Source organism: Oryctolagus cuniculus, chromosome 2 (genome assembly GCF_051225735.1).
Source record: "Oryctolagus cuniculus isolate XC-2025 breed Fujian yellow rabbit chromosome 2, ASM5122573v1, whole genome shotgun sequence".
Taxonomy (NCBI): Eukaryota; Metazoa; Chordata; class Mammalia; order Lagomorpha; family Leporidae; genus Oryctolagus; species Oryctolagus cuniculus.
In genome coordinates, this window is record NC_142868.1 from 182,474,569 (window position 1) to 182,494,062 (window position 19,494).

Consider the following 19,494-nt stretch of genomic DNA (forward strand, 5'->3'; position numbering starts at 1 on the left):
GGCCGGTGATCAGCCTTGCGCTGGGGCTGCACTGGGCTCCTGCCTGGCCCGGTGGGGAGCCGTCAGCCCCCGCACACGTGTTCACCTGATGGTGGAGAACTTGTGGCGGTTGCCATGACGATCGATGAAGCTGATGAGAATCTCCAGCACGAAGAGCCGGATTTCGGCGTCCTCCATGAGGGCGGTGGAGAGCAGGCGGTCAAGGAAGTTGCTGGGGAGGGCCGACATCATGTTGCTGCACTGGAAGCCCGTGGACACCTGCACGGGGGCCCGGGACACGCGTGCTCAGGGACACCGGCCCGCCAGGGGCCGAGGGGAGAGGAGCGGCAGCCGGCAGAATGTGGGTCCGTTCTCTCCGGACTGCTCCCACTGCAGCTTCTCCCCCACCCCCGACCCCGCCTCCCAGCCCCTGGACGCCACGGGGAGCCTCCGGGACACCCCGGTATCACCTGCTCAGCTCAGCAGACGAGTAGGCGGGTGGGGACGGGGTGCAGGGGCGTGAAGGCGTTAAGAGCGAGCGTGGACGAGCGCTAGAGAGGAGCGGGACTCAGGGAACGCCCGAAGCGCAGGCCAGTGGCCAGGGCACTGGGCCTCCCCGGGGGCAGGGGCGTTCATAAAGGGCCGGGCGGCAGTGGGACTTGCGGTCGGCCTGAGGAACCAGGACCCATCCGTACAGCGACGCCCGAGGAGCACGGCCGGCCAGTGGTGAGTCGGCTCCTTCCCGCCCGTGCCAACCGGGACTTCTGATTAAAGCCGGTGGGCATCATGTTGCCATGTCCTGGACAAGTTGTCTCCCTTATCCGAAATGCTTGGGCCCAGAAGTGTTTCAGATTTTGGATTTTTTCCCCGGATTTTGGAATTCTTGCATATAAATAATGGGATATCTTAGGGATCAGACTCAAAGTTAAACAAGAAATCCACTTAGATTTTAGGACTACTATAGACACAGCCTGAAGTTACTTTTATGCAAGATTTGAAATACTTTTGTGCGTGAACCAAAGCTTCATGGTGTGGATCTGAACGCTCAGCCCGTGCGATGTCACAGCGGCCAAGGGCAGCAGCAGTGCGTGTCTCCTAGGCCCACGCTGCAAACGGCGCCACGGAAGCCTGAGAGGCTCCCGAGGATCTGGGCGGGAGGCGTCAGCAGCCAATGTCAGGGGCAGGTGCTGCGGTGCAGTGGGCTCAGCCCCCGCCTGCACTGCTGGCATCCCTATCGGAGCACCAGTCCAAGTCTGGTCGCTCCACGTCCAACGCAGCTTCCTGTCCATGCACTCGGGGAGGCAGCAGCAGATGGCCCAAGTGCTTGGGTCCCTGCCACCCACGGGGAGATCTGGACGGAGTTCCGGGCTCCTGGCTTTGGCCTGGTGCATTTGGGAAGAGAACCAGCAGATGGAAGCTCTCTGCCTCTCTGCTTTTCAAACAAACGCATCTTTGAGTGACGTCAGTGTCCACTGCGGGATTGTGTGAGGGTGTCCCCACAACGGTCCTCTTATAAGGTCGGGCGTGCAAACAGAGGAGGGCAAACTCAGCAGAGACGCGGCAGGGAGCTGAAGACCAGGGAGGCAGGCGGATGTGGGCAGGATGGCCGCGTGAGGGCCTTGTGAACAGTGACGAGGGCGAGCGCTGGACAAGAGGAGGGCCAGGCTGAGCGGGAGGCAGGGTCTGTGCCAGAGGCGGGGGCCGAGTGGTGGCACGGGGTGGGGGTCCAACGAGGGGAAGGGGGCTAGGACCTGACAGGTGTGAGATCTGCCCAGACAACCACTGGAAACCGAGACCTACTCTGAAACAAGGGGCGGCATGTGGGGGACATGATTTCTAGAAAATTCTTCCAGTGGTTGTGCTTACGGTAGGCAGGGGAATGGAGATAAGGAGTGACTACGGGGAGAACGTAGTTGTGAGACGTCCAGAGTTTAGGCCAGGGCGGGCACCCGAGTCCCTGGGATGCTGGAGGCAACTAGAGATTCTGGGTGCTCTCTCAGCACACTCAGGGCCCCTAGGGACCCACACGTTAGCAAGGTGGTCATGGGACGGGGTTCGAGACACATAGGACGGGAGAGCTGGTGTCTGGGTGACAGCTGGGCAGAGGGGACGGAGCCCGGGGGAGATACCCGGAGGGAAGTGGGGCAGGCACCATCAGAATCCATCTCCAGACACATCATGCTGCAGCAACAAGGCTACCAGTGACCAAGAAGCGGCCTCTGTGCAGTGAGAAACAGGAATGTCTCCAGCTCTGCAGGTGCCTGGCCTCGGTCAGCGACTGGAACACAGGCTGGATTTCAGCACCCTCGTCCTTTGGACTGGGCATATTTGTGCAGTGTGCAACCTGTGCGACTGTATGTGGTGGCCTTCTCCCCGCCCTCGGGAGTGGACTTTGCCACTGCAGAGGCAGAGCGGGTGTGGGGACAGCAGACACTGACCTGCAGGAGGGATTTCAGCAGCATGATCTGCGTCAGCCGGTTCCTGTTCTCCCTGTGGGCCAGAGATGCCGGCTCACCAGGAGAGCCTGCCCCTTCCTCCCCCTCATTCCCGTCTCCAGAGGGCTTTGCTGCCCGAGACAGGGGCTTCCAGACCCAGGCAGATGACCTGGGAACCCAAGGCGGGGCGTGGTTACGGTGGGGCAGCCTGGAAAAGTGTGGGGATCCGAGGATGGGGGGGGCAACTCCCAGAGGGATCAAGGCGTGTGCTGGGAACCTGGGCGGGGAAGCCGGCTGGGAGAGGGGCCAGCCTCACCCGGTCCGCCCGGTCTCCACGGGGTGAGGCAGGGAAGGCAGCGGGACCTTGCTCATGATGAAGAGGATCACCTCGGAGCGCTGGTAGGTGGGCAGCGTGCTGGCGAAGGAGCCTGCGGGCAGGCGGAGGCCGGGGCGTGAGGCGGGGCCTGGGCGCCCACCTGTCCGCCCTGGCAGCGGCCCCGGGTCGGGGGATGCTCATGGTCTCCAGCACCGACCGGGAGGCGGGCACGCTGGGCCCTGGCGGGGTGGGGGCCGGCCCTGCCGGTGCCCAGGGTGGGTGAGGCCTGCAGAAACCCGCATGGCCCCTGGATGTGGCCCTGCCGGCTGCTCTCTCCACGCCGGGGAAGCTCCCTCAGGCCCGCGACCCAGGCCGCGGCGGCCAGGAGCGTTCGTGGGCCTCCCCGCACCCACGGCACGCACAGCCCTCGAAGCTTCTCCCTCCTTCCTGGTCCTCAGCCCCCCCCCCCCATCTGCCCACCCGCCATGGGGCAGGCCTAACAGGACTGGGGCGGAGGGGAAGTTAGCCTGTCTGAGAAACACAGCCAGACAGTTCCGTGCTGTCACTCAGGCCTGCCCAGCAAGGCCACGCGCACGAGGACTGCATTGCCCCGGTGCTTGCCAGTCCATGCCCACGCCAGGGCCTGCCCGCTGCTCACGCCGGCTTCTTCTGTACTCCCGGGCGCAGGGCCTCGCCCCAGCCAAGGCCCTCGGACCAAGACCCCGCCCTCAACCCAGGGCCCCGCCCCCACGACCAGGCCCCACCCGCCTCCTCGCCAGACCCCGCCCTCAGCCCAGGGCCCCTCCTCTGCCCTTAGCCCCGCCCCTCCCTGCAGAGGCCCCGCCCCAACCAGGCCCCACCCACAGCCCCGCCAGACCACGCCCCCAGCCCAGAACCCCGCCCACCGCCTCGCCAGGCCCCGCCCCGGCCCCGCCCCACCTATGGTCTTGATGACGGCCTCCTGGAACCTGCGCTCCTCGTGCTCCTTGATGATCTTGGTGCCGAGGCTCGCGGCCCCGTCGTAGCTGCCGGTCAGGGCGTAGTCGATGCTGAGCCGCAGCTGCCGCAGCAGGGTGTTGAACATCTCCAGCACCGTGGGCCCTGGGCGCCCCGCGGGGAGACCCCCGGTCAGGGCCGCCTGCGGCGCGCCGCCCCCGGCGCCCCTCCCCGCGCCGGCGGCCCCTTACCCACGGAGCCGGTGGCGGCGATGACGGCGGCCTCGGACAGGACCTCCACGATGCCCGCGCGCACCGTGGCCGCGCTGCGGCTGTTGGCGTCCAGGTGGCTCAGGAGCTGCTGGATAACCAGGTGGGAGTGCTGCGGCTGGGGGGGAGAAGACAGCGACCCCACGTGGCCTCCGAGCCCAGGCGCCCTCGGGCTCCGCCGGGGCCACAGGGCCATTTAGGGGCGCGGCCTGAGCGAGGTGCGGTTGTATTTTATGCGCCTCGGCCTGCGGCCTGCGCGGTGTGCCAGGAATAAAACTAAGCCGGCCCTGTCCTCGGGAGCCTCCGCAGCGCTGGATTCCGCAACAGGGGCTCGGCCCGGGGCTCCCCGGACCCCGGCTTCACACCTTGGTGACCCGGCAAGAGGGCGCCCAGAGCCACCCTACCTGGATGGAGTACATGATGATTTTAAAGCAGCGGACGGCGAACACCTTGGGCTCCCAGAGTGAGTGGTTATCCAGGTGGCTGTGGGGGCGAGAATGGGGCGAATGATCGCGACGTCCAGAGGGAGGGATGTCCCGGAGGCGAGAGGCCCTCGCACGGCTCCCAGATGTGGGAGAAGCAGGACCGAGCCTGGCAAGCAGGTGCTGGGTGCCACTGGCCCCACTGAACGGAGCGAGTCCGCAGGCCGGGAGCTCCCGAGAGCCGAGGTCTGCCACCTCCTCATCTGCCCAGCGTACAAGGGGCTCCCTCCTTCACCCCAGTTCCCGAGACCCGAGGTCAGCCACCCTCCTCATCTGCCCAGCGGTACAAGGGGCTCCCTCCTTCACCTCAAACCGTGTCCCCATTATTTTGATTTGGAACCGCAGATTGAGCCTGGGGTAACAGATGGACTCGCAGGTGTAGCTGAGAGAGGGCAGCAAGAGTGATCCCTGGGTGCGGGGCAGCCCCACAGCTGCCGGGAGGTCAGGGCTGAGGGACAGGTGGAATGGGGCTGCCGTCGGGGGCCTCCCCCAGCCCCTCCCCCCAGGTGGCTCCTGGCCCTGTCTGGTAGCAGGCACCACCGCGGTGGTATCTCGAGTCTGCAGGGAGATGCGTCCAGGGCCCCAGACGGCTGGGGCAGGGGCTGGGGCAGGGGCTGGGGCACTCACATGAGGACGGGCTTGATGGCATTTTTGATGTTGCCGTAGGCAGCCCGGCCCAGCAGCTCCCGGAGGCACCGCTCGGCCAGCTCTGCTGGGTTCTCCTTTTCCTTCTCTGGTGCTTGGAGGGGTGAGGGAGACCGGCTGTGGAAACAGAGCCCCATGGGTAGGGTGGGGGCAACGCTGGGAGCCAGGTTCTGGGCTCTGTCGGGTCTCTGTGCCTTATCCATGCAGTGATGACAACAGGACAGGCAGGAACTGGATGTGGGCTACGCCAGGCGGCCAGGAGGTGCCATGGCCAACAGCAGTGAGTCCTGGCGAGGCAACCTGGAGGGAGTAAGACTGGGAGAAAGGGGCGAGGGTCCTGTTCTGGAGCCCCCTAAGGGGTGGGTGCTCTGAGCACCACGGCCCTGTCGAGGTGCAGAACACAGCATCTCCATGTACCTCGGGCCTCAGAAGGAAAGGGATGGGAAGTGAGGGAGGGAGCAGAGGAGGAAAACAAACGTGGGAGAGAGGAGGGGGCGGGGAAAGGAGTGGCATGGCGGTGGGCTCAGGTGTGGCTCTGGGGCTCAGAGCCGTCAGTGAGCTGCTCTTCCACAAACAGCCACCAGGGGGCACACCCACATCCCCGCCACCTAGGCTCGACACACAGAAAGGGAGACTCCCAGTCTAACTGGCATAGCCCATGAACCTGCCCCTCCAACCCATTTCACAGACCCGCAAAGTGAGGGAGCAGGGACAAGAATGAGTCCTAGGCTTAGGGGCTACAGGATTAAAATGATCATCCCAGTGTGTGCGCAACTCTTTTGAGTGGCTCTGTGGCTGGCCACGCGTGGTTTAAGGGCCTGAAATAGCACTAGGAAGAGAGGGAGTAAGGAAGTTTTGGAGCGAAAGTCCTCCACAGCTGAGCCATGAGAGGCCTCTGCAAATCTCCTCGGCCTGCCCGCTCCCAGAGACAAAGCTAGCGCCACCCCAGGTCCCCGGGGGAGGGGGGGCAGCACTGTGCCTGTCCTCGCGCCCCAACACGGTGATGGGGCCCCCCACCTTGCTGCTGGGTGTCACCGCCTGGGGGGCTGCCTCGGGGTGAGCTCACCTCTCTGCCTCCTCCACGTGCTGCAGGTTGAAAAGCAGCGATGGGACGATCTTGTCCATGTGCTGGGGGTCCCAGATGTTGGCCTGCAGCTCGTCATTCACCGTCTTCCTCACCACGCCTTGTAGCCCCTTGATGCCTGACATCCGGATTCTGCGGGGAAAACGGTGACACGGGGCCCTGCTGTCCTCAAGCCTGGGCAAGGAGAGTGGCGGCGCCCAGGGGCCGGGGGGGGGGGGCACCTGCTGCCCTTCACGCGACCTGACCGGCCGGCCGCCTGCTGCGTGGTGGACGTGGGGTGGGCCTGGGAAGCCATGTCTTCCAGCTCGCCTTCGAGTCCTCTAGACTGCTCTTGCCCTGCCACCGCCATCTTTAGGGCTCGGCTCGTTCCTTCTAGCTCAGGCTAAGAGGTAGGCGCTCGAGGTGCTGCCAAGAACTCACGAGGCAGAACCCAGGGCCACAAGCAGCTCTGGGAGCCAGAGGCGGCGGCCCTGGAGGGAGAGGCAGAGGGCCTCCTGGGCATCAGGGGGTTTGGCTGGGGGAATCCAGGAGCTCCCTCCCCCGCCCCCCATCTCTGACACAGACAGCGCAGTGCAGGGTGGGAGCCCTCGGTACCGGCCGGTCATGTCAGCCTGGAGCTCCCTTTTCCTGATTATGGAACGACCTACGCTCAGCCTAGGGCAGGCCAGGGCAGAGCAGACCCACGCCTCCCACCCCTGAAGGAGAACCTTGCTGGCAGTCGGTGCCTAAGACGTCCCAGAGCTAAGCGCCTGCCGCACGCTGCCTTTGTGTTGGCGTTTTCACGTTACTGCTCGGTTAGAAGCATTTCACTGTATCACGAGCTCTTCATAAACAGGCTGAACTGCTGCACGATAGGCATCGTCAGAACCTTGACCAGCCCCCCGTCGGGCCGCTCAGCTTGCTTTGCTACCATATTGAACTATCCTCTGCAGTGGGCATGACTGTATAAATGCTTTTACCACGTTCCAAGTTGAATCACGGAGTCGGAAGCTGAGAAACAAGACTCCCACCATCCCCAAATGCCTGCCGCAGCCACGTGCGCAGCCACAGGCCAAAGGCCGCCACGGTCCCTGCGGCAGCGAGCAGCCCTGGGTCTCGCTGTCAACCTCTGCTCGCGTTCACGGCGCCGAGACAGCCTCACATCTCGCGGTATTTTGGTTCACACCCATTGCTAGAGTTGGGCTGTTTTTCCGAACGTTCAGTTGCTGTATTTTCTTTTCTTTTTTTTTTAAATTTATTTGACAGGTAGAGATATAGATAGTGAGAGAGACAGACAGAAAGGTCCTCCTTCCGTTGGTTCACTCCACAAATGGCCGCTACGGCCGGAGCTACACCGATCCGAAGCCAGGAGCCAGATGCTTCCTCCTGGTTTCCCATGCGGGTGCAGGGCCCAAGCACTTGGGCCATCCTCCACTGCACTCCTGGGCCACAGCAGAGAGCTGGACTGGAAGAGGAGTGAGCGGGACTAGAACCTGGCGCCCATACGGGATGCTGGTGCTGCAGGTGGAGGATTAACCAAGTGAGCCATGGCGCCAGCCAGTTGCTCTATTTTCAACTTGGGTTTTCAGTGGGGCTTACAGGCTGCTTCCCTAGGCCTCACCACCCTCATCCCTGGAGGGTGGCAGGAGCTGGACAGCACCGGATCTCCTGGGTCCAGATGCAGGAGGGTGGCTGGCCATGAGCCATGAGCCACGCAGGTCCATGGAGGGGGCGCAGAACGTGCAAAAGCCCTGAGGCAGGAGCCCCTGGTGTGCTGGAGGCCTGTGTGACTCCAGAGGAACGAGCAAGCGGGGAGAAATGAGCTGAGGGAGCAGTGGGGGCCGGCCAGTGTGAGGACTTCAGCTCTTGGTTGGTGGGCGTCTTTCTGGGTGTGTAAATGCATGGACTTGCTTACAACGTGTGTGTGTATGTGTGTGTGTGTGCGCGCACGCACCCCCCTGGAGCTGCATCTCTGTGCTGTCACTGACTCTCAAATTGGGCTCAAAGGACTGTTCTCCTTCACCTAGCCCCACGTTCTGGCCCTTAGAAACCACGCACTGGGGGCGCACAGCTGCCCACCTGCGCCCAGCCAGGTGTCTTTCCACCCGGCATAGGCAGCCCCGAGCTAGAAGCTCCCTTAGGGCACGCGCAGCTTCTGCAGGGAGCTGCGCAGGCCCCCACCCCCACCTTCCACCCCCCACCCCCCACCCCTGCTCACTTAGTCTTGATTTCCAAGTCATCGTGGCTCGAGTGGCACATTTCACTGAATCGGGACACAAAGAAGTCGTAGCTCCTGTGGTAGGACGGGGTGTCCTCCTCAATGTTGGCAAACTTCACAAACTGTCAGGGAGGAGAGACAGGACATGCGAGAGGTGAGCGCGCCCGAGCGCCCGGGAGCCACGCATCCCGGCCCCCCACTCCGGTCGTGCCTCAGAGCACCCCGGGACGCTGAGCTTCGCATGCTGCTGGCCCTTCCTGTCTACACCGCGAGGCTGGAAACCAGGCGTTCCCAGGCTCTGGGAGCAGAGGATGGAAGGAGGGGAGGGTGAAGGGGGCTCACTCTTCCCTCCAACGCCGGGCGAAAGCCAAGGGCGAAGCGTACAGCGCCGCCCTAGAACGCATCCTGCGGATACAAGAGCAAAGCCGAAATCCTATTTAAAAATGTAAGTTTTTCAAGTTTGCTACTTTGGTTCGTAAGTCTTATTTTTTAAAGCAAATATCTCTACTTCTTTTTTTTAAAAGATTTATTTATTTATATGAAAGGCAGAGTTACAGAGAGGCAGAGACAGAGAGAGCAAGGTCTTGCATCTGCTGGTTCACCTTCCAAATGGCCACAACTCCCAGGCCACAGCAGGGAACTGGATCAGAAGTGGAGCAGCCAGGACTCGAACCATTGCACACATGGGATGCCGGCACTGCAGGTGGCGGCTTTACCCGCTACGCCACAGCACTGGCCCTGTCTCTTTTTTTATTTCTAAAAGTTTTGTTTATGTACCTATTTGGAAGACAGAGTGACAGAGAGAGAGAGAGATCTTCTATCCCCTGGTTCACTCCTCAGTGGCCAGCAACAGCTTGGGCTGGGCCAAGCTGCAGCCAGGAGCTGGGAGCTCCATCGGGGTCTCCCACATGGATGGCAAGGACACACGTAGAGGAGGCATCATGTGCTGCCCCCAGGTTGCACCTGAGCTGGAAGCAGACAGGGGAGGTAGGTGTTCCACGTGGCATCTTAGCAGGTGCACCAGGACACCGGCCCCTGGAGCAGCATCTGCCTTCTGCCCTCTCGGCTTCATATATGGAGAGAGAGACAGAGAGAAAGGTCTTCCTTTTGCCATTGGTTCACCCTCCAATGGCCGCCGCAGCCAGCGCGCTGCGGCCGGCGCACTGCGCTGATCCAAAGGATGAACCTTCCATCCACTGGTTACTCCTCAAACGGCTGCAACAGCTGGGGCTGGGCCAGGCCAAAGCCAGGAGTTGGGAATTGTATCCAGGTTGAGTCATTCCCCGCTGCCCCTGCAGTACGTGCCGGTAGGAAGCCAGGCCTGGAAGTGGAGCCCGGACTCACGGGATGCCAGAGCCCAAGGCGGCATCTTAACCAGCGCACTGAATGCCTGCTTGGGAATCTAAGAGGCCCCTTCGACGCTATGGTGCAACAGATCGAGCCGCCGCCTTAATACGAGAGGCTGCCATCTCATATTGGAGCACCACGTCCAGTCCCGCCCGCCCCGCTTCTGATCCAGCTCCCTGCCAACGCGCCTGGGAAAGCAGCAGGAGCTGGCCCGAGTGCTTGGATCCCTGCACCCATGTGGGAGACCCGACTGTGTGGGTGCCAGCAGGACATCTAAGGAAAGCACCAGGCTCCCAAGCATCCCCAGGGAGATGCCCCAGCCGGGAGCACTGGCCTGCGGTGTCCTGGGGCAGCTGCTAGCCAGCTCACCCCGACTGCTTCCTGGTCTTCCAGTGGTTGGCACGAGGACGTTCTCCGGACTGGGGCCTCAGAGGGTCTGAAAGAGGTGCTTAGGGGGCCCCTGGTCAGGGGGCCACACCCACTGTGGAAGTCACCTAGGAAACAGGCCAAGCCTGGTTGAGGGGGGGTTGGGACTCACTCCTGGATTAGAAGTGATTTCGGCCTTCGCCACTCTCCTAAGAGGCAGGGGAGTGCTGGAACATGAGCAGGGGTTTGGAGCCACACAGCAAACCTGAACCCAGCTCCTCCACCTGTTGGTAGGGTGATCTGGGGCCAGTGCTTACGCTCCCCGGGCCTCTGGTTGCCTCGTCTGCAAAATGGGAATAATACGAGCCCTTGCCTTGTAGGGTTAGGATGGCTAAAACGCTGTCAGCCCTGCCTGTCGCTGTCAGCCCCGCCTGTCACAGGTAGGAGACACCTCCTCAGCTCCCCCACACCCAGGGCATCTCTAACTTCCTGTCCACACTCTGGGAGTTCCCACTGGGCCCGCCTACCTGAGTGGCCACTTTTTTTTTTTTAATGCATAAGACCACAGGAAGTTTCTGGCTAATTCAGCCCTATCATTGCTAATTCATCTCTCATAAATGACTTATATTAAAATGATAGTTTCCTATTGCATGAGAATGTGGAAGGATAAAGTTGACTTTTTTCCCCCAAGATACAGCGATGATGAGAAAGGTCTCCATAGCAACCAACGGACGATTTTGCACGAATGACATTTCAAAGGCCACGGCACTGCGAGGGCCACCCTTTTGAGATCAAAGTTCCGGCTCTTCATGCACAGCAACGGGTGCCATGCTTGCGGGAGCGGCCACCACTCTGGGCAGGCAGGCAGGAGGCACAGTGGTGTGAAAATGCTGCCCTGGCAGTGTGTGGGGAGGTTTCCAGGGGCCTGGGGCAATAAAGAGAAAGCGAGCCCCCAGTTTGGACATTGCTCAAGCGGCCTGCCCTGGCCTGGGAGAGGAAGCCGAGCTGACCGGCCTCCCTTCAGCACCAGCCGAGTCTCGCCAGATGCAAGTTGGCCTCTCCTTCTTTAACCTGAGTTAAAAACACAGGGCACAGGGGGTCGGCTCCGGCAGCTGAGGACTGCAGGTCCCTTGCGCTGCATGACACCCGGGGAGACATGGAACCGCTTCTTGGCTTCACTAAGACAAATCCTAGCTGGAGCGCACATTGTGCAAACCACACGGTTTTGACTTTAACACTGCCTGCCCCGTTCTCCCCTGCTCTTGTTTGTAGCAGCTCTGTGGAGTGGTTTCCGTTGCTGCCGGCGAAACAGCCTCGATCACACCCCACCACCCTCCTGACCGCCAGCCACGGAGTAGTAATTCCCTGGGCCTGTTGCCCGCTCCTCCAAGCTTCTTTGCAAAACTGGCCGTGGCCCTAAGAACTCCTGGGAAAGTGTGGACCCTGCTGGTCCTGCGCAGCCCCACAGGCTGGCCCCTGAGGCCTACGCTCTGCGCGGAGCTCCTGGCTGGGCTGAGCTGAGCCCCTGACCCGAGCATCTCACCAGCCTTGCAGGTCAGAAGGCCCCCCACTTCATGGACGCCACCGTAGCCGGCTGGCCTCCAGCAGTGCTGCCTGCCAGGCCTGCGTTGGGGTCGAAGGCTCTCTAGTCCACAGAAGGTGCCAGGGACCACGGGGTAGATGCGCTCGCCTGGGGCAGGGAGGAGGGCATGGGGCTTTGGGGACCACACATGGGGACCTCAGAGACTCATAAGGAAACAGCTTCCTGTGGCCGCTGTAGCAAATTGCCCCCATTTACTGGCTTAAAACAACACGGTTCTAAGACGGCTCTGCACTCCTGGGGGCCCAGGGGAGCATCTGGCCCTGGCCTCTCCCAGCGTCCCAACGCCCCCTCTGGCTCTTGGCCCCTCCCTCCACGTGCAGGCTGCAGGCAAAGCAGCTCAAGTCTTCCTCTTTGCCCCTCGGCTTCCGTCCGCACCTGCTCCTGGTGATGCCATCAAGCCCACTGCGGAATTCAGGACAATCCGCCCGTCTTAGGATCCTTAGCTGGTCACTCATTGGGCAAAGCCCCCTTGGTCACGTAAGACAGCCCTCTCAGGTCCCAGGGAGCAGCACATGCACACCCCCTGTTGGGGGCAGGGGCGACAGGGCCATGGGCATCAGGGGCTGTGGAGAAGGGTACAGTGGGCAGGGAGAGAAGCCAGCGACAGATTGACCATCAGGTCAGAGGCAGGTGTGGAGGGGGGTGGCTTGCGCGATTTCCACAGACTTCTATCTGCTTTTATGGTGGAGCGAGCTCTGGGCACCACCCTAACCCAAGGTCACAGCCAGCACCCACATAAGGTGGACGCAGAGAGCTGGTCCTGCTGTGAGACGGTGCAGCAGCTGGCGTGGCCCAGGAAGCCCTAAGGACGGAGGTGGCTGCCCGCCTCCAGTCCTACCTCAGACCTCACTTCACTTCACAGGGAGCACAGGAGACGGGGGAGCAGGGTAAACGACACCACAGGGGAAGCTCCTGACCAACCCAGAATGTGGGGCGGCGTGCCACCCAGCAACTGCCCTGGGCTCTTCAGGTCAGTGTCGCCGGGGGGGGGGGGGGATAGAGCGGGGAGTGGCTGGGACCCTGGGGACAGAGGTCAGAGTCAGGGAGAGCAGGAGGGCCCCTGGAGACGTCTGGGCACACTCCTGCTTGGATTATTTATTCTAACCGTCTCCGCCTGGATTTGTTAATTTCATCAGGTGACAGACATTTTGTGGTTTTGCAGGAGACTGTAACCTTTTTCCTGTTTAATGTAGTTTGTTTATTTCTACCTTGAAAGAGACTTGAACCTGTGTTTAGAGGTGGTAAGGAGTCAGAGCAAGGGGAAGAGAGAGAAGGTGGGTGCAGGAGGTTCCTGGGGGGATGGGGATCCCCGGGAGAACAGGGAGGCAGTAAGTGGAGGGAGCCCCCCATAGCCCCTACTTCCTCCATGGGAGAAGAAGGCAAAGCCATCCCTGAGACAGAAGCAGCAGGTGTGGGAAGGGGTGCAGGCGAGAGGGGGGGTCAAAGAATGAACCGAGGAGCTTCACCAAAGCCCAGCACGCGGCCCCGCCGCCCCCTCCCCGCCCCCGAAACCACTCAGCCTCTGCCTGTCCTAGGGCTCCGACTCCTCCGGATTAGGGGTTGCACAACGTGTGACCTGCGGGGCTGCCTCCACCCTGGTCCTTGGGACGGCGCTGCTGAGAACAGCTGGGTACCAGTGCCCGCCTGAGTGCTTCCTCTGGGCGTCTCTCGGAGGAACCGCGGGTCAGCCGGTTCTGTATGCTTAGCTTGGTGAGGACTCACCGGGCTAATTCCTGTGAGGGCCGCGCCATCTTACGTTTCCCCCAGCAACGCAGAGGTCCCAGTCTCTGCACGCGCTCGTCAGCTCTGTGTGTGTGAGAGACACAGAGACTTATCCTAGTGGGCGCACAGTGCGGTCTCCTTATGCTGTGACTGGCATTTCCTTAATAACTAGCGCTGTTCCGCATCTTCTCACGTGCTTGGTGGTCATCGTGCACCTCCTTTGGAGAAACGTCTGTTCAAAGGGTCGGCACTGTGGCATAGCGGCTAACGCCACCGCCTACAGTGCCGGTATCCCCTAAGGCACCGGTTTGAGTCCCGGCTGCTTCACTTCCGATCCAGCTCTCTGCTATGGCCTGGGAAAGCAGAAGATGGTTCAAGTCCTTGGGCGCCTGCGATCGTGTGGAAGACCCGGAAGAAGCTTCTGGCTCCTGGCTTCTGATTGGCACAGCTCCAGCCGTTGCTGCCATCTGGGGAGTGAACCAGCGGATGGAAGTCCTCTTTCTCTCTCTCTCTGTGCCTACCTCTCTATAACTCTGCCCTTCAAATAAATAAATAAGTCTTTAAAAAGAAAGTCTGTTCAAGTTCTTTGCCTGGTTTTCAGTAGGGTTGTCTTTTTGTCATTGAATTCCAAGAATTCTCTACATATTCTGGTGATTGAACCCCCATCAGATGTATGATTTGTAAATATTTCTCCCCATTATGTGGACTTTTTACCTCTTTGATGGTGCCCTTGAACGCACAAGAAGTTTTTAATTTTTCTGAAATTTCTGTTTTTTTGTTTAGTTGCTTTGTTTTTCAGATGTCATCTAAGACTCCACTGCCTAATCCAAGATCATGAAGATTTAACCCTATAGTTTCTTTGGACAGTTTTATAGTTCTAGCTCTTACACTTAGGTTTTAGATCTATTTTGATTTAATTTTTGTGTATGGTGTGAGGCAGGAATGAAAGTATGGGCTCTGAGTCCATGAATTCTCATAATATTTTACTCTTGGTAGACACTAGGCCAACACTCTACATCATTTATGTAGTGGATCTTGACATTACTGATTTAGTATTTTCAGTTTATCATTGGTGAGTGTCGTTAAAGGGCTAGGACAGGTGAGTGTTTGCACTGTTCCCAAGACACACACCTGGACCCATCACGCAGGGAGACAGGGCACAGGTGCGAATCTCAAGCAAATAAGAGCTTGGCCGGCCCTGGCTCCCCCTCTCCTGACTCTTCCGGTCTGTCCCCATCATCCAAAGTCCAAGACTCTCATTAAGGGCTTGGAAACATCACTTAAAATTTTAAATGATAGTTTCCGGCATGTAATGTGCAGGAATGGCATGGGCAAACGTGGGTGTGTGACAAGTCTCGGCACAATGGGAACCTCGGGGTGATCCGATGCAAGGTGGGCGAGCACCCATGGAGGGGGCGGGGAGAGTTTCGGCAGATGGAAGGAACCTGCGCAGGTGTCAGGCTGCGGTGGGCCAGAGAATCACAAGGCTGGCTGACAGCACCACACGGGCAACCGGAACCCAGGCTCCCAAGTGCCCCTCCCCCCAGAGACGCTGCGAGCTGGGAACCTGCAGCCTCTCCCAGCTCTCTGGGAGACGGTGTCATCGGCCGGCTTTGGGGACCGGGTTTCTAACACTGCAGAGAGGAAGAGTGGGCTGAAGGTGGGTCCTCCTCACTCCTCGTGCTCAGGGCCGTGAGCCGCCAGGCCCAGTGGCAGGGAAGTGTCCCACAGAGGCCGGGGGCCGTGGTTTGGGCTCTAGAGAGAGGGGACGCCACACTGCGTGGGGCCCGCTGGGGAGCCTCTGCCCTGGCCAACTCTCGGGTTCCAGGGACAACGGTGCCCATGCAGGGGCCGGAGGAGTCACTGTCCGGAGCTCGTGCCGTGGGAGCAGAGGAGCCGCCTGGCTTCTCCGGGCCTCCCCTGCCAGGCCGTGCTACAGGGGCTTACGGAAGACCGAAGGCTTTGTCTCTCGTTGCCCTTTCTCCTTCCTTCTCTCTTTCCCTCTTTCTTGAATCCAAAACGCACGCTGCGAGTGCCCACACCAATAGCTGAAAGGAGCTGGCTGCCGAGCGCCACGGCAGTGAAGGGCCCCGGGGTTCCTCGTCCTCCTCCCCGGGCCTCCTGGTCCCTCTGACGCTCCCAGCCCAGCCTCTGGGGGCCCGTCAAGAGGCAGCAGGCCGGCAGGTCCAAAATGACGAGGAGCAGAACAGCATTCTTCTCGCGAAGGTTCGAGAAGGTCCCAGGCGTACAGAGCTGGACAGAGCACCTGCACGAGGGAGCCGGAATCTCTCGCATGATTTCACTTAACTCACTCAGGACAGCCTGGCCCGTTGTCTTCAGCGTCTGCCCAGCGGCAGCCACCCGTCGACTCGCTCTCTGGCCGTGCAGAGCTTCACCATGATGGCGAACTTGTAGGACACTGAGACCGTCTCTGCTGTAGCTAACAAGACCCCCACCCCGGGCGAGAACCCCAGGGGGACACTGGACCTGGGAGCCGCCTACTCCTCAGCCCTCGTGGACGCACAGGGACTGGGCGAGCCTCCATTCGGATGCTCTCTTCCAGGCCGTGGCTACTGCAAACAACACAACTAAAACAGTAGCTGAGGCTGTTGCCCGGCAACCTGATACAGGCTTCACCCCCAGCTCCAGGCAGAGAGAGGGAGGAAGGGAGGAAGGAAGAGAGGGAGGAAGGGAGGGAGGGAGGGAGGGAAGGGGGAGGGAGCAGGGGGTAATTGTTGGTCCCAGAAAGGAAAGTTGGAAGACTCTTCTGGTTCAGTCAAGCTATGGAGAACAGGAAAGCCGATCCCGGCAGCAGCAGTTCGGAGAGGTCGGGCTTGGAACACCAAGGGGCAAACCTGGGACTTTGCTCTTGCGATGTCTATGGGCAAAGAGCTGAACAATAGCTGCGTCTCAGCTGCCTGAAGACCCAGGGCTTCCGGTGTGCCCTGAAAGAGGGGCTGGGCGGGGGGATTGGAGGGAAAGAGCAAGAACGCAAAGACGACCCTCAAGTGCGCGTGGCCATACAGGTGGCACCAGCACTTCTCCACGTTGCGACCACCTCTTCTCACAAAGCCATAACCTCTCCTGCTGCGCTGAGGCCAGCATTAGAGACCTGTGCTTGCAGAGACCAAGCTCAACCTGCTCACGGTGTTGAGGGAAAGGCCGAGGCCCGCCAAAGAGCCCCCGCTCAAGACTGCACAGCTAGCGAGGGCAGGACTAACCAGAGCCCTGCTTCCTGCTTCCCCGCGGTCCTCCCGGGCCTCTGGGCCTTGTCCTGTGCACATCTCTTTGCTCCATCTTGGAAAGAGGCATGACCCAGGTCAGCCTGCCAAGGATGTCCCACGGAGCCCTGGGTTCCGAGGGCCCTGAGCAGCCCCTGCCTCCGATGGATGCTTCTGTTTCACTCTCATTTTTATATATCTTGTGGCCCGGATTAAAATTACTTAGGGGAAAAAAATCTATCAGCAAAAAATGCTCGATGATCACCAGTATATAAATATCTTAATACTGACACAAGACTGTGAAGGCACTAAAATGACTGAACCACACGCTTTGAAAACGCTGAATTGTATCATATATTTATATGAACTGCGCGGCTCACTAGGCTAATCCTCTGCCTTGCGGCGCCGGCACACCAGGTTCTAGTCCCAGTCGGGGCACCAGATTCTGTCCCGGTTGCCCCTCTTCCAGGCCAGCTCTCTGCTGTGGCCAGGGAGTGCAGTGGGGGATGGCCCAAGTGCTTGGGCCCTGCACCCCATGGGAGACCAAGAGAAGCACTTGGCTCCTGCCATTGGATCAGCGTAGTGCGCAGGCCGCAGCGGCCATTGGAGGGTGAACCAATGGCAAAGAAAGACCTTTCTCTCTGTCTCTCTCTCACTGTCCACTCTGCCTGTCAAAAAATAAAAAAATTATGATTTTATTTGCTGTCATTTAAAAATAAACACCTCCCCCCCTTGTTCACACAGAAGGAGGGACAAGCAGTGTGTCGTGCTCAGGGTCAGAAACAAAGCGGAACCGAACCCGTGGATGCTGCCCCCAAAGCCCCCAGACCCCGGCCAGGAGCCCCTGGGGCCCCGGGCCGCCCCTTACCGAGTTGGTGCCGAGGATCTGCAGGTTGGGCTTCTCCGACTCCAGCAGCTTGGCCACCATCTTGAGGAAGCTCTCCACGAAGAGGTTGATGCTCTGGCAGTGGCAGGCCATGAGCAGCTGGTCCAGCGCCTCCATAGCAATGCACACGTACCTGGGGAGAGCAGCCCGCGCCGTCACTGGCCTCACAGCCCACCGCCCCCGCTGCCTGGCCGGGGTGAGGCAGGGTCAGTGCACCGACCTCCCGGACAGCACCCGAGGGCCGAGGCTGCTCCAGCGGCTGTCCTATGAGTGCCTGCTCCCGCCCAGAACTCAGCCAGAATGAACTAGAGCTGCAAGGCCGTCCGGAGACCCACACGCCCAGCTCCTCCTTACAGGTTACAAACAGGAGCACGGGCCGGACACTGGGCCTGGCTATTAAGTAGGGGTACCTCCCTCATCGGGGTACCTGCCTTCAAGTCCTAGCTCCAACTCCCGACTCCCGCTTCCTGCCAGTGGACACCCCGGGAGACAACAGAGATGGCTCAAGTAGTCGGGCTCCTGCTGCCCACACGGGAGACCTGGTGTTGGGTTCCGGTTCTTGGCTCCAGCCTGGCCCAGTTCAGTCCTGGCCTTTGAAGGTGCTTGGGGGGTGAACCAGTGGGTGGGAGTTCTCTCTCTCTCTCTGTCTGTCTGCCAAGGAAAGGCCCCGTCCTCCTCGGTGAGGGCACAAGGGCGAAGAATGCAGCCCTCCAGCTTGGGCAGCGAGAGGCCGGCGGACGTGAGAAGCACACCAGGGAAGAGCAAGTGCTCCCAGGTAATCACGCCTGACGGCCCTGAGGCCCCCAAAGGAGGGGAGAGGCGGTGCAGGGGCAGAGGAAATCAAGACCTCATGAAGGCTCTGAGATGGGCCCAAGCCCTCGCTCGCTGCAAGGAAGCAGGAATCTAACACTTGCAAGCTTTCTATTAGAAAACCCTAGAGAATTCCAGGACGCAGGACTATGCAAACACTAGGGCTGGCGGTACTGCCATGTTTGGGTGGCACCTGGGCCCCCTACCAAGGGAACAAGAAACAGGACGGACACAGAACAAAACGTCCTCTCCTTGGGTAGAAGGCCGGGTATATATTATGAAAGGGAGACCCCATGATTACAAAGCATTTGCATTCTAAACAAACCAGGGTAGACGCTCACAGAAAACCTTCGACTTTTTAAGCTCCCTGTGAGTGAGCTACTATACATAAATCGCTCTTGTTACAGCCTTGACGATCTTCTTTAAGGAGTTAGGTTTCTGAGCCAGAATGTTTGATGCTTCCCCCAAGCCTCTTTCCTCCCTTCCCCTAGTAGCTTCAGGTTTTAGAATGTGGCTGCTCACTCGCGACTGCACGACCCACGCTCCCTTGGCACAGGCAAGGTCATGTACCCACAAGGCTGCCAGGACCGTTAAGGGCAGGAGACGTGAGCAGCGTCAGCATCCCTTGCTTACACAACAGGACTGCCCTCTGGGTCCTCTGGTGCACGGGGACATGGTAGCAATCGGAGACCCAGAGAGGAAAGCCACACGCTGACGATCCCCGGATGACCTTGTGGAGCAGAGCCCACCACACGGGCTCCCCGTTGCAGATCGGGACAGTGCTGCTTCCACGGTGCGGGAGCCACTGCTTCTTATCCTCTGTGTGGTTGCTGTCATTGCTCTCTTTGTGCCCCAAATAGCACAAGCACCTAACAGTCAGCCTGAGGAGTTGCTCTAATAGAAGTCGCCAGTGCAGGGACTGAGTAATTTGAAGCAAATCAGGCAAACCAGGCAAAGGCCAGAGAAGTAAGAGCGGATGCATTTCTGTCCCCTTAGAGGCGAGATCGTTCCAGACCTCTGGGATCAGAGTTTGAGCCTCTCTGCAGGACAGCGGATGATCCTTCTCCTTGTAGAGTCAAGTTACGTGGGACAGAAAAATACTTCCCAAGAGGAAGGGAATACAGGGGAGGTGAGTGAGCAGGGAACTCCAAAACCTGAGCACCAAGGAATCAGGTGACTGCTCCCCAAGTGAAAAG

General features: G+C 60.1%; 1 protein-coding gene across 7 annotated transcripts in view; it reads right to left on the minus strand.

The window, feature by feature from the left end:
- The window catches only part of EFR3B (EFR3 homolog B), a 136,882-nt gene that overhangs the window by 17,077 nt on the left and 100,311 nt on the right, over positions 1-19,494 (minus strand). For 5 of the 7 annotated variants that reach the window (XM_089326738.1, XM_089326737.1, XM_051840804.3 and 2 more), the window contains 10 exons: positions 17,471-17,621; positions 8,344-8,465; positions 6,129-6,278; positions 5,045-5,179; positions 4,340-4,418; positions 3,918-4,053; positions 3,670-3,831; positions 2,731-2,842; positions 2,418-2,469; positions 86-258 (listed from right to left, as the gene is read on the minus strand). In XM_089326738.1, the coding sequence (XP_089182864.1) occupies positions 86-258; positions 2,418-2,469; positions 2,731-2,842; positions 3,670-3,831; positions 3,918-4,053; positions 4,340-4,418; positions 5,045-5,179; positions 6,129-6,278; positions 8,344-8,465; positions 17,471-17,621 (1,272 nt within the window). The remainder of the gene's footprint in view (positions 1-85; positions 259-2,417; positions 2,470-2,730; positions 2,843-3,669; positions 3,832-3,917; positions 4,054-4,339; positions 4,419-5,044; positions 5,180-6,128; positions 6,279-8,343; positions 8,466-17,470; positions 17,622-19,494) is intronic. The other 2 variants (XM_089326735.1, XM_089326734.1) reach the window with 2 other exon arrangements.